Below are 17851 nucleotides of genomic sequence, written 5' to 3' on the forward strand. Positions count from 1 at the left end.
TTTATCACAACTGGATCTAAAATGATAGAACGATAGAGTAATAACTATATTTTTTGCACAAACATGAGAATTCAGGAATAGTCCAGAAGGAAGACAGGCAGTCCTTAAGAAAGAAGTATGAATTAAAAAAGTTTACCAATCTGGAGATCCTGCATGTTCAGACATGTTCCTTTCATCATCTTCAACGCAGCTTCCTCCTGAGAAGGAACGCTTCTCATGATGTTGTTTCATTCAGGCAGCCAGGCCTTGCATTTCTTTGTTGCACTGTTTTCATTTTGCACGCGTGCCTGTCTTACCCACAGGTAGAGGAACTTCATTAAAATATTCCCAAACTGGGTCTCTTTTACGGCCTGCTGCCACTATAAGTTTTCCCTTCTAGTGAGAGAATGGTATGGTAGATCTCAGATCAATGAAGGCTACACTCAGAAAGACCTCAAGACTTCTGGAATATGCTAGCCAAACAGTTTCACTTTTGTTTCTACTTCTTGTCTCTCCCTTCTCACATTTATCTCCAGACTTCTTTTCCTTATCCAGATCTATTCCACCCCCAGCAATCTCCTATTCATGGAACTTTTTGAAACTTTGCACTTTTAGAGAGGGGTAAGGGATTGACTCTGTGTACACAAATTTACGGAGGGACAGTAGGGTTGAGGTCTGTTATTTCTCACCTCTATATATTTATTTAGTTATTTAAAAACATTTTTGCTGTTAACAAGCATGTTACCTCTGGAGACACAAATCCACAGTTTGAGAACTGCAAAACTAAGCATCTCCGATGGTATTTTCTAGACTGAGCATTGAGTCTCATTGAAAGACTAACCTAAATAATATATACAGAAGCCCCTGGAACCCCATAAGATTGGGTCCCTAACCCATGAATTGTTGGAACTCATTTACAAAACTTTTCTTAAACATTACATGAATATCTTGTCTCATACTATAGAATTAGAATTTATAATCTATTCCATGATGAGATATCTTTGAGCTATAATGTATCTTAATTAAAACTATCTTTAGATAGGTTTTTTCCTCAAAAAGCATTTTATCAAAAAAATCCAATTTAAATAAAAAAAAAATCTGATTTTGTTTTTATTATTTTTTTAAATCATTGACTTTTATCCACCTTGGTGCTGAACTAATGCCCCATGGTGCAGTGGGCACTGTGACTTGGGAACCTATCTTCTGGATAAGATGTAAAGCCACGATTATGGTTACTCCAACATTCTGCTGAGTATCTATTCATAAGAGTAGATGTGTTTAATTCAGGTGTCCTGGCCAAATTCCAACTTCAAGGGTTGTTTGGTTAACCTAAAATTCCTCCTGCAGTTTCAGTTGAATGCAGCATTCTTCCTCACATCTATTCTAAGCCGTTTCATGGTGTTGCTCTTAACTGATAAACATCTGATGCCTGTATCCCAGAGTCAGCTGCTTTTGTATGGTGAATGAAGCATTCTATGTATGGTTTGCATATTAATTTGTAAGGTGCATTGGGATTCCTCAGAATGAAAAGCAATATGAAATGTAAGATGTTTGTAAAATATACTACATATGTACAAGGGGCTGAAGTACAATTCCTCTTACCTATTGTGCATTTAAATTCCAAACTATAATACTGAGTTCACATTAGTCCCTTCAGATTAATATAGAGGCTAATTCTTGCTCTCTGACTTTCCCTGGTATTATGCGGATTTTGTTCCTGGAACCTGCCCCTCTGAATTTTCTGCCTCACTAGACGTAGTTGTTGTTTTGTTTTATATAGATCTGTTTTTTTAAATGGTGGCATTTAGCATTTTTGTCAATATTACAGTTGGTTCTCGTTAAGCAGGTTTGTGTTGTAGATATTCACGTTGTGTGTTATGAAACCAAGAACATTGGGAAGGATTGCTATCGGATGATGCAATAGGCTTTTTGCAATGGAATATACAATGTTTAATATCTAAAGAATTAAACTATCAATTTGTAAGCACCTAGAGGATATGGATAATAAGTAATAGCCAACATGGATTTACCAAGAACACATCATGCCAAACAACCTAATTTCCTTCTTTAACAGGATTACTGGCGTAGTGGATGGGGGGGAAGCAGTAGATGTGATGTTATCTTGATTTTAGTAAGGGTTTTGATACAGTACCATATGACATTCTCATAAGCAAACCAGGGAAATGTGATTTTGATGAAATTACTGTAAGGTGGGCGCATAACTGGTTGAAAAACTTTACTCAGAGTAGCTATCAATAGATTGCTGTCGAACTGTGAGGATGTATCTAGTGTAGTCCCATAGGGGTCAGTCCTGGGTCTAGTACTATTCAGTATTTTCACTAATGACTTGGGTAATGGAGTGTAGAATCCACTTATAAAATTTGCAAACACCACACTGGAGGAGTAGTTACTAGCACCTTGAAGGACCGGATTAGAATTCAAAAAGACTTTCACAAATTGGAGAGTTGGTCTGAAATCAACAAAATGAAATGCAGTAACGAAAAGTGCAAAGTACTACACTTAGGAATGAAAAATCAAATGCACAACTACAAAATGGGGAATAACTGGCTAGGAGTTAGTACTGCAGAAAAGGATCTCAGGGTTATAGTGGATCAAATATTGAGGATGAGTGAACAATGTGATATAGTTGTGAAAAAGGCAAATCTGTAGTGAATTAGAGGAGTGTCATATGTAAAACTCGGGAGGCTTATGATTAAATCATCTGTCTAGGATTTTACGTTGTGCCTATCACTATGGTATCTGAGCACACCGTTGTATAATTTGTGTGTCTGGGCAGGCATCTCCAATTCTGCTGAAGAATTTAGGTTCCCTTATACTAATGATTGTTCTTCTTCGAGTGCTGGTCCCTATGTGGAGTCCAAACGTGGGTGCGCCATGCTCTGGAGCTGGAACCGTTCATAGTGTGTATTGACCTGCACATGCGTCGTGTGTTGGCCACATGGCGTGTCCATGGCTTTAAGAGGCTGCGTGTGTCACCGCAGCTCCAGTTCCCTCTTACCATTGCATAGTCAGAGTAGGAACCCCTGTTCCTTGGTGCTCCTAGCTTGCCTAGTAGTACTGCATTTTCCCTCTTTTTGCCTTATATATAGTTGGTTTCTTTTATAGTCGTAGTTAGTTGTTCATTTTAGATAGTTAAGTGTTCCTCGTTGGAATTCTCCCCTTTGTGGGACTCTCTCTTCCGGCCTGGGGATTATGTGCAGGCAAGCTGGCTTTAAGTACTGTGGTTTGTGCCCTCGCTCCTTCTCTGTAAGCAATGAGCACCAACGCTGCCTTTATTGTTTGGGCAAAGCCCACATTGCCGCTCGCTGCTCCATCTGCCACTCCTTTCCGTCCCAGACTCAGGAAGCTCGGGAGCTTCGTCTCCGTATGTTCCTCATGGAAGAAGCAATGCAGCCGCATGCCCCTTCAGATCCGGCACCGGTAAATCTTTCAGAATGACAGCTGGCCCCAGCAGTGGGCCCTTTACCCTGCTCTTCCCACGCAGCATCAGCAGCACCGCCACCTCCACCCAAATCCCATTGTGTGGGATGCACTCTCATGGGCATAAGGTCAGATCCCCGATGAGGACAGCTGCTAAATGCAGTGTTATCTCCTCGAGCCGCACCAGCTTGGGTGAGAAGTCGCACGTCAACTGTGAGGTTCCCACTCCGCAGAAGCCTCGTTCGGAGTATAAGTCGAAGCATTGTCTCCGCCGGCACCGCCCCTCAGCTATGGTAACAGTCCTGACACCATCACCTCCAGTGCCATCCACACCATCGGAACCGTCTGGTCTGTCCCACCTGGTCCTGCACACTCCAGGACGCTTGTTCCCCCCTGACACCAACAGCCAAACTGCTGCTGCCCTTCTCTGGCTCTCCTCAGCATTCTGCACAGCCAGTAGTCCTTGGCTCTCTTCTCCAACCACGGAACTTCTCCTCATGGACTGCCCCCCATTTGTCCACCCCACACTGACATCTCCGCTGATACCGGCCCCACCACTACCAGATCCATCTTTATAGTCAGACTGGTCCTCTGAACAGGACACAGCCTTCTCGCCATCTCACTCCTACTGCCCGGATCTCCGCTGCCAACTCTATCTGCCTCACTATGGCCCAGCAGCCAACTCATGGCTCGCCTACCTGCAGGGACCGTTCATGCTGGGCGACCCCTATGCTTACCATACTGGTTTGCCTGGGACCCGAGCTGCCTCTGTACCATTGGTACCGACAGCTCCCTCTGTCCCAACTGGGGCTTCTTTGTCTCCTGATGATGCCATCATCTCACCTGCACTCTCACCTCTGGATGACCATGCCCAATACCAGGACCTTTTCTGCCATGTGGCGATGGCCCTTAACCTCCCTGTGGAAAATGTCCAGGATCATCATGATCAGTTCCTAGACATTTTGTTGCCTGTTGGGCCCTCCTGAACTGCCTTGCCTATACACTATGCCATTCTCCAACCGGCACAAGCAGTTTGGCACACCCCAGCCTCCTGCGCCCCCACTAGAAAATGGGTGAGCGTAGGTACTTCATTCCAGCTAAGGGTACAGCCTTGTTCTCCCACCCTCGTCCAAATTCCTTGGTAGTCCAGGCGGCCACAGAACGTGCTTCCCAGCAACATCTCCATTCTCCACACATCCCCAGACTGGGCAGCAAAAAAGCTGAACCTTATTGGCCGTAAGGTCTGTTCCTCCGTAGGCCTTCAGTTCCGCATTGCCAGTTAACAGACCATTCTGGCAAAATAGGACTTCCTGATCTGGGTGGATTGCACCCAAAACTTGCGGACTTTCAAGCCTTCCTGCCCCCGATAAACAGCAGGACTTTCAGTGCCTTCTGGACAAGGGCAAGTTAGTCGCCAAGATGGCCCCTCAGGAGCAGTCTATGCCACCAATACCATGTCCCACTCCCTGGCTTCCAGACTCGTTCTCCAACATGACTCCTGGTTACAATCCAGCAGGTTCCCGAAGGAGGTCCAAACCACACTTGAGGACCTCCCTTTCGACAATCAAAAATTATTCAGCAATAAAACTGATGAGTCCCACCCTCTGATTGCTGGACTTCTGTACCCTTGCCCCCTACCCATAGACAGCACCAGTTGTTCTTCCCACCCCGTCCCCACCCCATATACCAGCCCTATCCACAGCGCCAACCTGAGCCCTTTCACCGCCGTCCATGCTCACAACATCCTAGACATTCCACTGCCTCTATCTTGGTCACTTCTTCTCTACTCCAACGGACCCCCAGGCAGAACTTTTGACTCCTATGAGAAGGAGAACCTTCCTCTGCTCCTCAGACTCCACTGCCGGTTACCTTCGGGGGTCGTCTTGCCATGTTCACACACCATTGGCGTGAGATCACCACTGCTAGCTGGTTACTGGACATCATCCAGCACAGGTACCTGATCGAATTTCTCTCCGTCCCTCCTCGTTGTCCTTTACTAGTTCGCTCGGGGAATCCCTTCCAACTCACTTTTCTCTAGCAGGAAGCAGATGCCTGCCTTCAGAAAGGCGCCGTGGAGTGTGTCCCATGAAGATACCCTGGCCATGGCTTCTACTCCCTCTATTTCCTCATACCGAAGGAAGGGGGTGATCTCCGCCTCATCTTGCACCTCCGATTCCTGAACAAATTTATGCCGAACTTCGGTTTTCGCATGGTCACGCTCCCCGTTATCCTCCCGGGCCTTCCCCATGGCGCCTGGTTCACAGCTCTCAATATGAAGGATGCCTGCTTTCATATAAACATCCATTCAGCTCATCACAAGTTCTTATGCTTCATGGTGGGCACCTCCGATTATCAGTTTCACATCAGATTGCCACTGCCCCCCGCGTCTTCGCAAAGGTCTTCGCAGTTGTGGCAGCTCACATGTGTCGACTGGGGCACTCCCTCTTTCCTTGTCTCAATGACTAGCTTCTCATTGCACCCTCTCAGACTGGTCTTCACGCTATCCGGACCCTCTGTGCCCTCCTGGACTACCTGGGTGTTTGCATCAACGAAGCCAAATCTGTGCTGGTCCCCATGCGCATCTTCATCTTTATTGGATTGCACCTGGACTTTGTCGCAGCCCTTGCCTTTTTCCCTCCGGACCGCTTTGCTGCCCTTACCACTCTCATCACATGCCTATGCCGTTGGCCACACACACGTCCGCCTCTGCCTCTCTATTCTAGGCCATATGGCTGCCTGAACTGCAGTCACGCCATTCGCTCGCTTACACGTGTGCTGCATCCAACTGTGGCTCCGCTTGGTCTACAACCCAGAGACAGACATTCTCCCCAACCTGGTACTCATATCCCCTCCGTCCTCGCCTCCCTGACCTGGTGGTGCACCCCATCCACAGTCCTCGCAGGTATTCCATTCGCTCGTCCCATGCCTCCGACTACTCTGACCACCGATGCTTCACTAGTGTGCTGGGGAGCCCACTTAGATGGTCGCGTGGCCCAGGGCCTCTGGTCACACCGTGAGGCGAGGATGCACATCAACATTCTAGAACCATATGCCATGCGCTTAGCTTGCCAGGCCTTCTGCCACTTCTCCGCCACCGCCATGTCCAAGTGTTGTCCGACAATGTGGCAGCAGTCGTATATGTCAACAAGCAGGGTAGAGCCTGATCCCTCTTCCTCTGTGCCGAGGCCATCCTCCTTTGGAACTGGTGCTTCCAGCACAACATCACACTCCACGCGGTACACCTTCTGGGCATGAGACAGGGCTGGATTACCCAATAGGCAGACTAAGCACGTGCTTAGGGCACCAGCAAAGCAGGGGGCACCAAAAAAAAAAAAAAAGATTTTTTGGAAAAAATTTGATATTTGATATTTTTAAAAAAGCATCGAAGTAATCATCATGGGAAAAATCAGAACTCTGTTAAACTTCCTTACACTCCACTACACACTTTTCCCCCGTTTTTCTGTTCTCTTTTTATTATTTATTCCCTCCTAAACCAGGGGGGTGTCCTACTAACGTAGATCGAAATAATGCGAGGAAATCAGAGACTGTAACTGATCCTCCTACTCCTGGTGGTAAAACAGACATTGTTCTAGAAGGTGTGGATGTGTCAGATACTGAACCTGCTCATGCTGTAAATAATAGGAGAAAAGATCCTGGTATGTGGGTTGATTTCAGTACCGATGATGTAGCTTACTGGATAGATCGTGGACCAAATGACAGTCACACTGGGCCATTTGAGAAATCACATTGGACTTTTACCAATGGCAAACAAACAAGATATTGTCCACAAAAAATATTTTTCAGCATGAAAGCGAATGGTAAGAAATACACTCGAGAATGGCTACTGTATTCACCATCAACAAGGGTCTGTGTACTGTTTTGTTTGCAAACTTTTTGCATATAAACCTTCAACATCCCGGTTTGCTGCAGATGGATTTAGTGACTGGCGGAATACTGTTTTAATTGAACAATATGAAAATAGCACTACTCACAGAGATTCAGTGTTGACATATTTAAATCGAAGACAGGGCGTTGGATTGACACAAAAATTAGAAGAACAAATTAAAGGGGAGCGTGAATACTGGCAACATGTCTTGCAGCATGTTATAGCTGTTATTCAAACATTAGCTGAACGTGGTCTGCCTTTCCGGGGATCAAATGACACATTTGGATCATTGCAGAATGGAAATTTCTTGGGATTGTTGGAGCTTGTGGCTCAGTTTGACCCATTTTTAGCAGGCCATATCTCAAAATATGGGAATGCTGGCAAAGGTAACCCATCATACTTATCCAAGACAATTATGTGATGAACTCATTGGTAAAATGAGTGACAAAGTTCGTTCAGCTATTGTGGATGAAATAAGTACTGCTGGGTACTTCAGTTTATCTGTCGACTCTACACCTGATCTTTCACATACTGATCAATTGAGTATTGTACTAAGATATGTGTCTCCCACAGATGGAAAACCAGTTGAACGATTTATAACATTCCTCAATTTGAAAAGCCACACTGGTGAAGAAATGGCAAATCAAGTACTGCATTATCTGTGCCAAGTTTGCAAAATAGATTTCTCAAAGTGCAGAGGTCATTCTTATGACGACGCTGCCAACATTGCAGAAGAAGCTTTTAGAACAGAACAAATATGCCATATTCATACCATGTGCTGCACACTCTCTGTCTTGTTGGCCGCAGTGCTGTTGATTGTTGTCCGGTGGCAGTAAGGTTTTCCTCAACAGTTCAGTTACTTTATACATTTTTCTCTGCCTCAACACACCGATGGGCAATGATTGTGTGTTGAAACTCTTTCTAATACTCTCTGGGAGGCACATGCAGTGGCAACAAGTGCAATTCTGGAGTCCTTCTCAAAGATTGTGGATGCATTAGAAAGTATAGCTGAAGACCAATCACAAAAGGGATAAACTAGATGAGAGGCAGAAAGCATTGCAAACGAGATGCAAGAACTAGAGTTTGTATTCATGTTGACCATGTGGAATGAAATTTTACAACACTTTTATCACACAAGTCAAGCTCTCCAAGAAAAAGAATTGGATTTGAAAACATGTGTAGACCTCTGTTAATCATTAGCAGACCACTTACACATTTTGAGGAATGATTTCGAAAGATTTGAAGACGTATCAAAAGATATCTTGCCTGATACTAACTACAAAGAAGCCCAGTCCCGCAAGCGAATCAGGAAGAAACAAGCAAATGATAGCAGTGCAACAGAAACATCATTGAATCCTAGAAACAAATTTCGCGTATCTACTTACTATGCTACAATTGATACACTTGAAGCTCATATGAAGAGGAGAGGTGACTTGTACAAAGAAGTATCAAGTAGATTTTCTTTTCTAAATGATATGGACTTATCTGATGAACAATATTCACAAGGTTCCCAAAAGCTAGTTGACTCATACCCTGTTGACTTGAACATGAATCTCTGTGGAGAAGTATGGCAGTTCCACTGTTATATGTGCACAAAGTTTAATGAAACAGGAAAAATGGAATTCAGTCACATTGATCTTTATGACACAAGATTGAAAGATGGAATACAATGTGTATTTCCAAATGTAGAGATCGCCTTATGTATTTTTCTAACATTGATGATTACTAGCTACTCCGCAGAACGCTCTTTTTCTCAGCTGAAAAGAATAAAAAACCTTCAGAGAAAACAATGTGTCAGGACAGACTTGATTCACTTTCCCTATTGTGTATGGAAGCGGATATGCTTCGTTGAGTCAGCTTCGATGAACATATCCAGAATTTTGCAATCAGAAAATCTAGAAAGAAACTATTTTAATTTCAGCATACATGTAAGTTTTGTGTCATTACAAAAAAATAAAAATTTATTTTACGGTATAGTATTGTTTTTATTTTGAATTACATATGGGCGGGGGGGGGCACCATAATCTTTTCAGTTTTTAGGGCCTCTAAAGGTCTTAATCCAGCACTGGCATGAGCAACTCCCTTGCGGACCAACTCAGTCACTCCTTACATGCAAACCAGAAATGAGAACTCCACAGTCTTGTTCTCTGCTCCATCTTCCATGAGTGGGGCACTCTTTGATGGGACCTCTTCTCCACATTGACCAACCACAAACTCCCCCTCTTCTGCTTCTGGGGAGCCCTTGGTCCTGGTTCGCAGGGAGATGCCCTTCTCATTCCCTTGACCAGTGGAGCTCTATTATGCCTTCCTTCCCATTCTCCTGCTTCCCCTGATCCTAAGCAAAATCCACCAGGATTTGAGGGACTGTTCTCCTTGTGGCCCCTGCTTGGCCCCGCTAGTATTATTTTCCAGACCTCCTTCATCTCTCCACTAATCCCCCAATTCCCCTACCCTTGCTCCCCAATCTCCTCACTCAAACCCACAGCCACCTCTAGTACCCCAATTCCAGCCCTCTTCACCTCATGGCCTGGTATTTTGATGGAGCGTGCGTGTGTTCTGCCCCTGTGCACAATGTCCTCATGCACAGTAGGCACCCATCTACCAGGGCTTGCTACCTCGCAAAGTGGCACTGCTTCAGTGCCTGGGCACAGCACCACAACCTCTGTTTTTATTTCAGTGATCCTGGATTGCCGTTTCCATCTTCATTGCTCAGACCTCACTCACTCCTCTGTTTGAGTATACCTAGCAACACCCAGTGCCTTCCTCCCACCTGTGGATGGGTTCTCTGTTTTCATGTATCCAACTACTGCCCGCTTCCTCCCTGGTCTCCTCAACGTTTTCGCCTCGGTGGGAAAAAACAACCCCCATCCTGGAACCTCAACCTTGTTCTCTCCACCCTCACTAAGTTCCCCTTTGAACCACTGTTGATCTGCTCCCTTGCTCACCTCTCTGAAGGTTGTGATGTTGGTCGCCAACACCTCCGCACAACGCGTCAGCAAACTGGCCGCCGTGATGGCAGACCCACCTTTCACCATGACAAGATCTCCCTATGTCTTCACCCCAAATTCCTTCCCAAAGTGGTCTCCTCATTTCACCTCAACCAGAGTGTGCACTTACCCACCTTCTACCTTAAGCCACATGCCTCTAGAAGGAGTGCATGCTACACTCCCTTGATGTACGCCAAGCACTGGCCTTTTACCTCCAATGCGCCCAAGCCTTCCGCACCACCCCTTGTCTCTTCATTGCCATCGTGGCCATGCTCTTTCCTTGCAACGTCTTTCCTGCTCGGTCTCCCACTGCATCACTGACTGCTATGCACTCTCTGGTGTTCTCCCCCCCCCCACTCCATTGGTCACAGCCCACTCGACACAGCCTCATGCAGCACGTCGGCTTTCCTTGCGGGCATCCCGTGTCAGGATATTTGTAGAGCGGACACTTGGTCTTCCATTCACACCTTTACCGATCATTGTGTCTAGCCCCTACAACAGCAGATGTGGCAGTTGGCCATGCTGTCCCTTGAACTGTTATTGCTGGAGAGCCTCCATGCCGAATACTGCTGGTTGCTATCCCATGTTTGGAATCCATATAGGGACCAGCACTCGAAATCGAGAAGGTTACTTACTGTAACTAGGTTCTTCAAGATGTGTGGTCCTTATCTGGATTTCAGTCCTGCCCTTCATCCCCTCTACTCTGGGCTCTCCTATTGCCTGGCAAGAGGGAATTGGAGTAGCATCAACCCCGGCAGCCTCTTAAAGCCTCAGACATGCCAATGCACGTGTGGGTCAACGGACACTACTATGAATGTCTCTGGCAATGGCATGCATGTGCACCCATGTTTGGAATCCAGATTGGAACCACATATCTTGAAGAACTTCCAGTTACAGTAAGTAACCTTCTCTTGCTTAACATGAGCAGTAATTCTGCTTAAAGGGGATGCAGTCAGGTGCTGTAGTGCTGCTTAAATCTTGTGTGTGTTTGGGCTGATGCTCTATTTGAAGCTCTAGCAGCTTACAGCCTCTCCTCACGTGTTATGAATTTCATGTTCCTGGCTATTAATTCATAATTTTCCTACATGCCGTGCTTCCGTGCTGGGTTTCTCCACAATTGCCCCGTGTTTGGCTGGGCAGGTAAAAAGGTCAGTCCTTATCCCTGTTCAGATAGTGCCTCTTCCCAACTCCATGGATCTGTTTAGTAACATCTCTGATTCTGCAGACTGACTGGACAGCAGGATTAAATCTTAAGGGTAGTGAACTGTGTTAAATAGTGTAGTGGTCCCTCATTCTCAAGTGGGGATGGAAGCCATTCCACCTTGCTGTATCAGGCAACAGCACTCGGGCTCAGGTCTCGCTGGCGTCGCTGATTTGTAAGAAGTCTATAGCTCTGTAACTCCCTAGCAGAGGCGAACAAGCAGTAACAGTCTGATGCTCTCGCCCCCTTGGGTGGGGCAGAGCAGTCTTTAGACGGCAGTCCCGGCAACTTCTCCCCAGGGTCGGCAGCAGACTGGAGAGGTCTGTCTTCTTCCTTGGCTTCTGCCCAACCGAGCTTCAGGGCCCTCTCTTTATACTTCCTGTCCCGCCCTGGTACTTCTGGCAAGGTGGTGGGGCAGGTCCGGCTCCGCCCACCAGGGGGAGGGTAGTGGTCCTTCTTTCTCAAGTCCAAAGGGAGGCCACTCCGCCTCACTACAAATGGCTGTTCCTTTTAATGGAGATGAAAACTCATCCACTGAGACATCCAGATTCAGGATTCTACTGAACTTTCAAAGGCCATACAAGCATTTACAATGGGTTGGTGGTTTACCTCCTCCCAGCATTAGAAGTTATTTTGAATAATGTCAGTAATTAAAGTGATGCAGATGAAGAATTAAATCAATAGCTAAAATATTTCAGATTATACCTAAAAGTTATCCAGGAGAGATAGTGTAAAGTTAGACATAGAGGTATTGAAAATTAGCACTCAGGTCAGAAACCAAAAAGCCACAGCATCGAAAAGCTCATGCTGCAGTGTGGTAACTCTTTCTTCGAAATTTCCCCAAAGAACAGGAAATGGAGACAGCAAGCATAAGTGGGTGGGACTCTGAGGTTAGAACTGTTATTAAAATAAAATATTTGAATCTAAACTTTGCTGATAAACACTTCAGTTGTCTATGATGGTAGCAGAGAGTAGTATTCCAAGAGATCAGAACTTGAGTACAGTAAATAAGGTGAGTTTTTTTTTCTTGAGTGATATTGTTTTTAGATTAAAAAAACCATGAGCTTTCTTATCTTAGAGAAAGTTGTATTAATCTGTTGCAGTCTATAAAGTGTTGAGGACGGTTTTCAAAGTTTAGTATCTACAAATTAGGTGGTTTAGAGCAATATTGTTTTGAAAAGAAAATAATTGCACTGTGTCCTTTTTAAAATGAATGGTTTAAGCACACTAATGAATGTGAAAATGAGTTCTTGTAACTGTGTGGTAAATGTTCAAATTCTTAGCTGCAATGAAGCCTCAAATTCTTCTAATCCAAAATTTGATATAATGTCTTTGTTTTTAGTTTGTAAAATCTCCCTCTGTTTTTGTAATTACCATCTATTCGTTTCCTATAGCTTTTTTCAGAGCATCATAATTAAGTTCATTTTTTATTTTGGACAAAAAGAGTATTTTCTCTTAATGTTAACTTTTATGCCAAGCTCATTTTTGAAGACTTTTTACTGCACTAGCTTGAAAGCAAGGTGTGTTGGTGTTAATTATATCTGGACCAAATTTTAATACCTTATTTAGTTCTATAGAAAGCATCTCAGCAAATCCTGTTAATACCAGTTAGTATGTCATCCAAATTGCTTTACTAACTTAAATAACAGAAATGTTAAATAATATCAATTGTAGCTATTATATTATGCAGGGAAAGTTAGATTCTCTTATAGTAAACACAGGAAATACAGCATGATGAATTCATATTGAAAGTGCTTCTATTTTCCTCATGAAATCTTTATCTTACTTCAGGAGCGGATTTGCCCTGAAACATACCATGCCGTGGCACGGGGCCCCCAGTGACAGGGGGGCCCCAAAACATTGGTATGGGAACTAGCAGTGCGGGGGGTGCTGCAGCATCCCCACATTTTATGCGGGGCTCCACTGCCACCCAGGGTCCCGGCTGCTGCCCAGGGCTCTGCAGGGTCCGCTGCCACCCGAGCTCCCGGCTGGTGCCCAGGGCTCTGTAGGGTCTGCTGCCACCTGGGCTGCTGGCTGGCACCCAGGGCTCTGTGGGCTCCATTGCCACCCGGGCTTCCGGCTGGCGCCCAGGGCTCTGCGGGCTCTGCTGCCGCCCAGGGTCCTGGCTGGCACCCAGGGCTCTGCTGCCGCCCAGAGTCCTGGCTGGTGCCCGGGGCCCTGCGGGCTCTGCTGCCGCCCAGGTTCCGGGCTGCTGCCCCATGCCACTTACGTTAAAACATATTGTTAGCTCAGAACAGCCCGGGCTCCTGGGGAGACAGGGAGCTGCCCGAGCCCGGCCACAGGGGCTGCAGCGCGGCGGCTAAGAGGGATCGCAACTGCCTGCTTTGCAAGGACCCAGCGGCCAGGGGAGGCAAGCAGAGATCAGCGTGCGGGGCGCTCAGGTGGCCGCTGATGGAGCCGTGCCCCTCCCCCCCACACCTTCAGATGTGTTCAGTCCATGTGGGTTTCTGTCTGCTTCTCTGGGCCGGCCAGAGTGAGGCTGCCGGGGCACCCGAAGCTGTCCTCAGCCATGAAGATCATGTCTTCTGTTTCCTTCTCCAGCCCCATGGCAGCTCCACTCATGGGCTGCTGCCCCAAGTCCCGGCTGCTGCCCTCCGCTCCCAGGCTCTGTGGGCTCCACTGCCGCCCCGCTGGCCAGCCCGGAGTAGCGGGCAGAACACCAGCTGGGCAGAACACCAACAGCGGGCTGGAGCCCCGGGTCCTTTAAATCGCTGCCGAAGCCCCGGATGGCGCAGCCCAAGCAGCACTGAAGGTCTGGCTGGTGGAGGCTAGCCCCGAGCCCAGCCCCTTCCGGGGGCCCGGAGCCAGCAATTCTGTCGGCAGTCCTGCCTTCACTCATAGTTCCTGCGCCTATGGTCCTGGCTGCCACCCTGCGGCCTACACCCAGGTCTGGACCTGCGCCTGGGGTGGACAGGGGTCTGGCTTTATTTTTCTTGGCTGTGTCCCCAGGGGCCCCTGAAAATGAAGCTACGCACAGGGCCCCACTAACTCTAAATCCGCCACTGTCTTATTTTATCTTTCTACCTCCCATGGTCTTTGGATTTTTATGAGAGAACTTCCAAAATGTTGTTGTGTAATCTGTGTAATTTTTCAATTATCTGATACAATTTCAAATGAGTTGTTTACTTCATTCTTCTAGATCCCCAAGTAAACCCTTGGCACGGAAATTGATGAGTGGGATGGACTGGGAGGTAGTGAGTAGGAATTCATTGTCTGATGACAGGTTAGAAACACAGAGCCTACCATCACGATCTCCACCTGGAACCCCAAATCAGTAAGTAGAGTGGTGTATCCTCTCTGCAGTCATCATTGCCTGTTCACCTCTTATTTGTCAGTAATCCCTGTGCTATAACAAAACATTAGTTCATTACCAAAATAAAGCTGTTTGTTTCACAAGGGAATTTCTACAAACTAGCTCTTAACATTCCTTTATGTGGAATTCAATGTTCTAAATTTTATTTTTGATGACATTCTTTGGTATATAATAATTCTAGATGCATCTCAAAAGCATCCAACCTATAAAAAAGTGTAACGTTTGGCATACCATACCATTTGGCATACCATAATAGTTTGAGGCGTTTCCCCAGACGTTTCCTTGCATGACAACTAACAGCTGGATTATAATTGCAATATATCTAATATATCTGACAGTGCTAACAGAGCATGTGAGGTGATAAATATGGCTTGAAGAGATGACATTAATAAAACTTCAGCTGTATAATTATTTTATTCAGGAATCATTTTAGAATTTAACTTTTTGGTTCTGTAATACAGTACCTCTTGTTAACATGTGTTCCAGGTATAGGCAGTAAAAAAATGCTAGTGGGTTAATTTCCCTGTTTTTCTGCATTTCTTTTCTTACCTGCAAAATTTACTTGTAAACATCAGGAAGCTTTCTTGTTTTCTGTTTATGATGAATGAAAAGCATTCTTGATTTTTTTTTACAAAATAGGACAGCAGTTCTTTTAGTCTGCTGAAAGTGATGCTGAATGAGAACAGTTCAGTATTGCATAAATGGTGATTTCTCATTGAATGTGTCTCGTCTTTAGAAGTTATTCCAGAGTGTTATGCTAATATCGGAAACATTTTACATTTAAAGTATTGATTGGTTTAATAATAATGCTTAGATTCTATAAAGCACATTTCACCCATAAATCTCAAGGCATTTAAAATGAAGGTAAGTGTCAAAAGACCCATTTTTCAGATGGGACAACTGGGGCAGGAAGTTGAAGTGTGACTATCATGGGGTCACACAGTAAGGTTGGTGACTGTGTTAGGAATAGAATCCAGGGCTGAAATCCTGGCCCTGTTTAAGTTAATTAGAGTTCTGCCATTGACTTCAATAGAGCCAGGATTTCACCTCCGGTCCTTTTGACTGCCAGCCTATCCACTGGGTCATACTATTATAAGCAGAACTCCTTTCTTTAAAGTATTCCAGGCATGTTTCATGACCTTCAGTATTTATGACAAGAGAGGGTTTTTTATTCAATTTACGAAGTGATAAATAAGCCATTCTTCATAATATCTCTGATTTGGTTATTGAATGAGTGAAAATGAATTAATGGAATTACAATTCACTGTTTAAAATTCTTCAGTAAAATTATATATATGAATATATGCTTACATCTAGAAGGAAAATAAATATTTTTTTTTAAATTGTACACTTATAGTTTTAGGACAATGCAGATTAAAAGCATCAATCTTGGAAAATTTTCTGACTGCTTAATTATTCTTTTCTCATTTAGTCGCAATTCTGCATTTACTCAAGAGGGAGCCCGTTTACGGCCATCTTCAGTTGGACATTTAGTGGACCACATAGTTCACACCTCACCAAGTGAAGTTTTTGCAAATCACAGATCTCCATCCTCCACCCAAGCTAATAGCATCATTCTGGAATCGTCACCGTGAGTTCATCCATTAATATATTATTACTACAGCACATTGAGGCCCTGATAGAGATAGTCCCTACCTCGGAGAGTTTATTTAGTTCCCTTTAATCTTTATCAGTATAGCCCAGGTCCAAAAAACAGTAATTTATAAATAACTATTTTTAGAGGGCATTAATAGAGATCTGATTAAAAAGATAGTTGCCAGAGTAAGTGCCCTGAATTCAGGTGTTACAATGGTGTAGGATTTTACTTATGTCATAATTTTATTCAGTGCCTATAGATAGGTTTGGTGGAGTTATGTGAGTATCATTCTCTGTGTGTACAAGATATTTTTTTGCAAGAAGGAAAGAATGCATGATTTTGTGGTCTGATGTAAAGGTTTTAGTGGCATGGGTTTGGAAATGTTGCATTATTTTCAGGGGTCAAAAACTATTCTCTGTGTGTCACATATTTAAAAGAATTTTTTTAAATACTATAAAGCTTTTTATTTATTTATTTTTTTAAATATTGGTACAATTTTCGCTATACATACCTAAATCTCAACTTTACTAGGAGACCAATTATACAGAGCTCAAGTGAAGAAGGAAACTAATATATTACACACCAGAAAAATGAAAGTAATTTATCGATAGATAAGTGTCAGAGGAACCTTCCTTTTTCACTGGTATAAGGCACATGTTTCTAGTTTTTCATGGTCACAAATTACCTGTCACTGAGCAAACTAGTTATCATTCATGCTGGGGCCCAGACAAAGGCCATTTTTTGTGGGGAATTCTGTATTTGTGGGAAAATAGGAAAAATTTACAAGTTTATTTTAAAACGAAGAAGAGGTTGTTTGAAGTTGTTCATAGGTTTCAAATTTAGAAATTTTGATAAAACTGGACTGATGGGCAGAGTGCAAATAAAATGGTAAAAGGTGTGTAATAAATGCTATTTCTCTCTCTCTCATATCACCACCAAATCTATTTCTATGTAGATAAATTGAACACTGGATGTGGTATAAAATAATTGTCATAATTTTGGGATGGGTCAGTAAACAAGAAAATTGTGCAGATTATCTCCAAGGAAAACCCGTAAAACATTTATTCCGCACCATCGTGTATGTTATATGTGCCTTAGGTGTCATAGAAAATCTGCTTTAGGATTTTTTTAAAATTTTAGACAGTGTTTAAGAAGTTGTATGTGAACTTTCTGTTGTATCTCTCTGCCTGTAACTTACTAGCAGACCAACTGTTCTGGGCTGTTTTGGAGAGAGAAATTAAAAGTAATACATGTAAAACACCTCTTATAATGACCTAATAAAGCATTTATAAGACACAAAATTCTCCCAACTTTAATAGCTGATGTATCTTGCCTTTACAATGTTAGAATAAGTGTTGGCAATCTCCTTTTCCTCATAATATAAAACTCCCATTTTTAATCCTGCCAGAATCTGACTTCAAAGGTA

General features: G+C 44.2%; 1 protein-coding gene across 4 annotated transcripts in view; it reads left to right on the forward strand.

Moving 5' to 3' along the window:
• Positions 1-17851, forward strand: part of PTPN4 (protein tyrosine phosphatase non-receptor type 4) — a 214436-nt gene that overhangs the window by 153854 nt on the left and 42731 nt on the right. For all 4 annotated transcript variants that reach the window (XM_034785419.1, XM_034785420.1, XM_034785421.1 and 1 more), the window contains 2 exons: positions 14655-14789; positions 16261-16419. In XM_034785419.1, the coding sequence (XP_034641310.1) occupies positions 14655-14789; positions 16261-16419 (294 nt within the window). The remainder of the gene's footprint in view (positions 1-14654; positions 14790-16260; positions 16420-17851) is intronic.

This window comes from Trachemys scripta, chromosome 11, assembly GCF_013100865.1.
Source record: "Trachemys scripta elegans isolate TJP31775 chromosome 11, CAS_Tse_1.0, whole genome shotgun sequence".
NCBI lineage: Eukaryota > Metazoa > Chordata > Testudines > Emydidae > Trachemys > Trachemys scripta.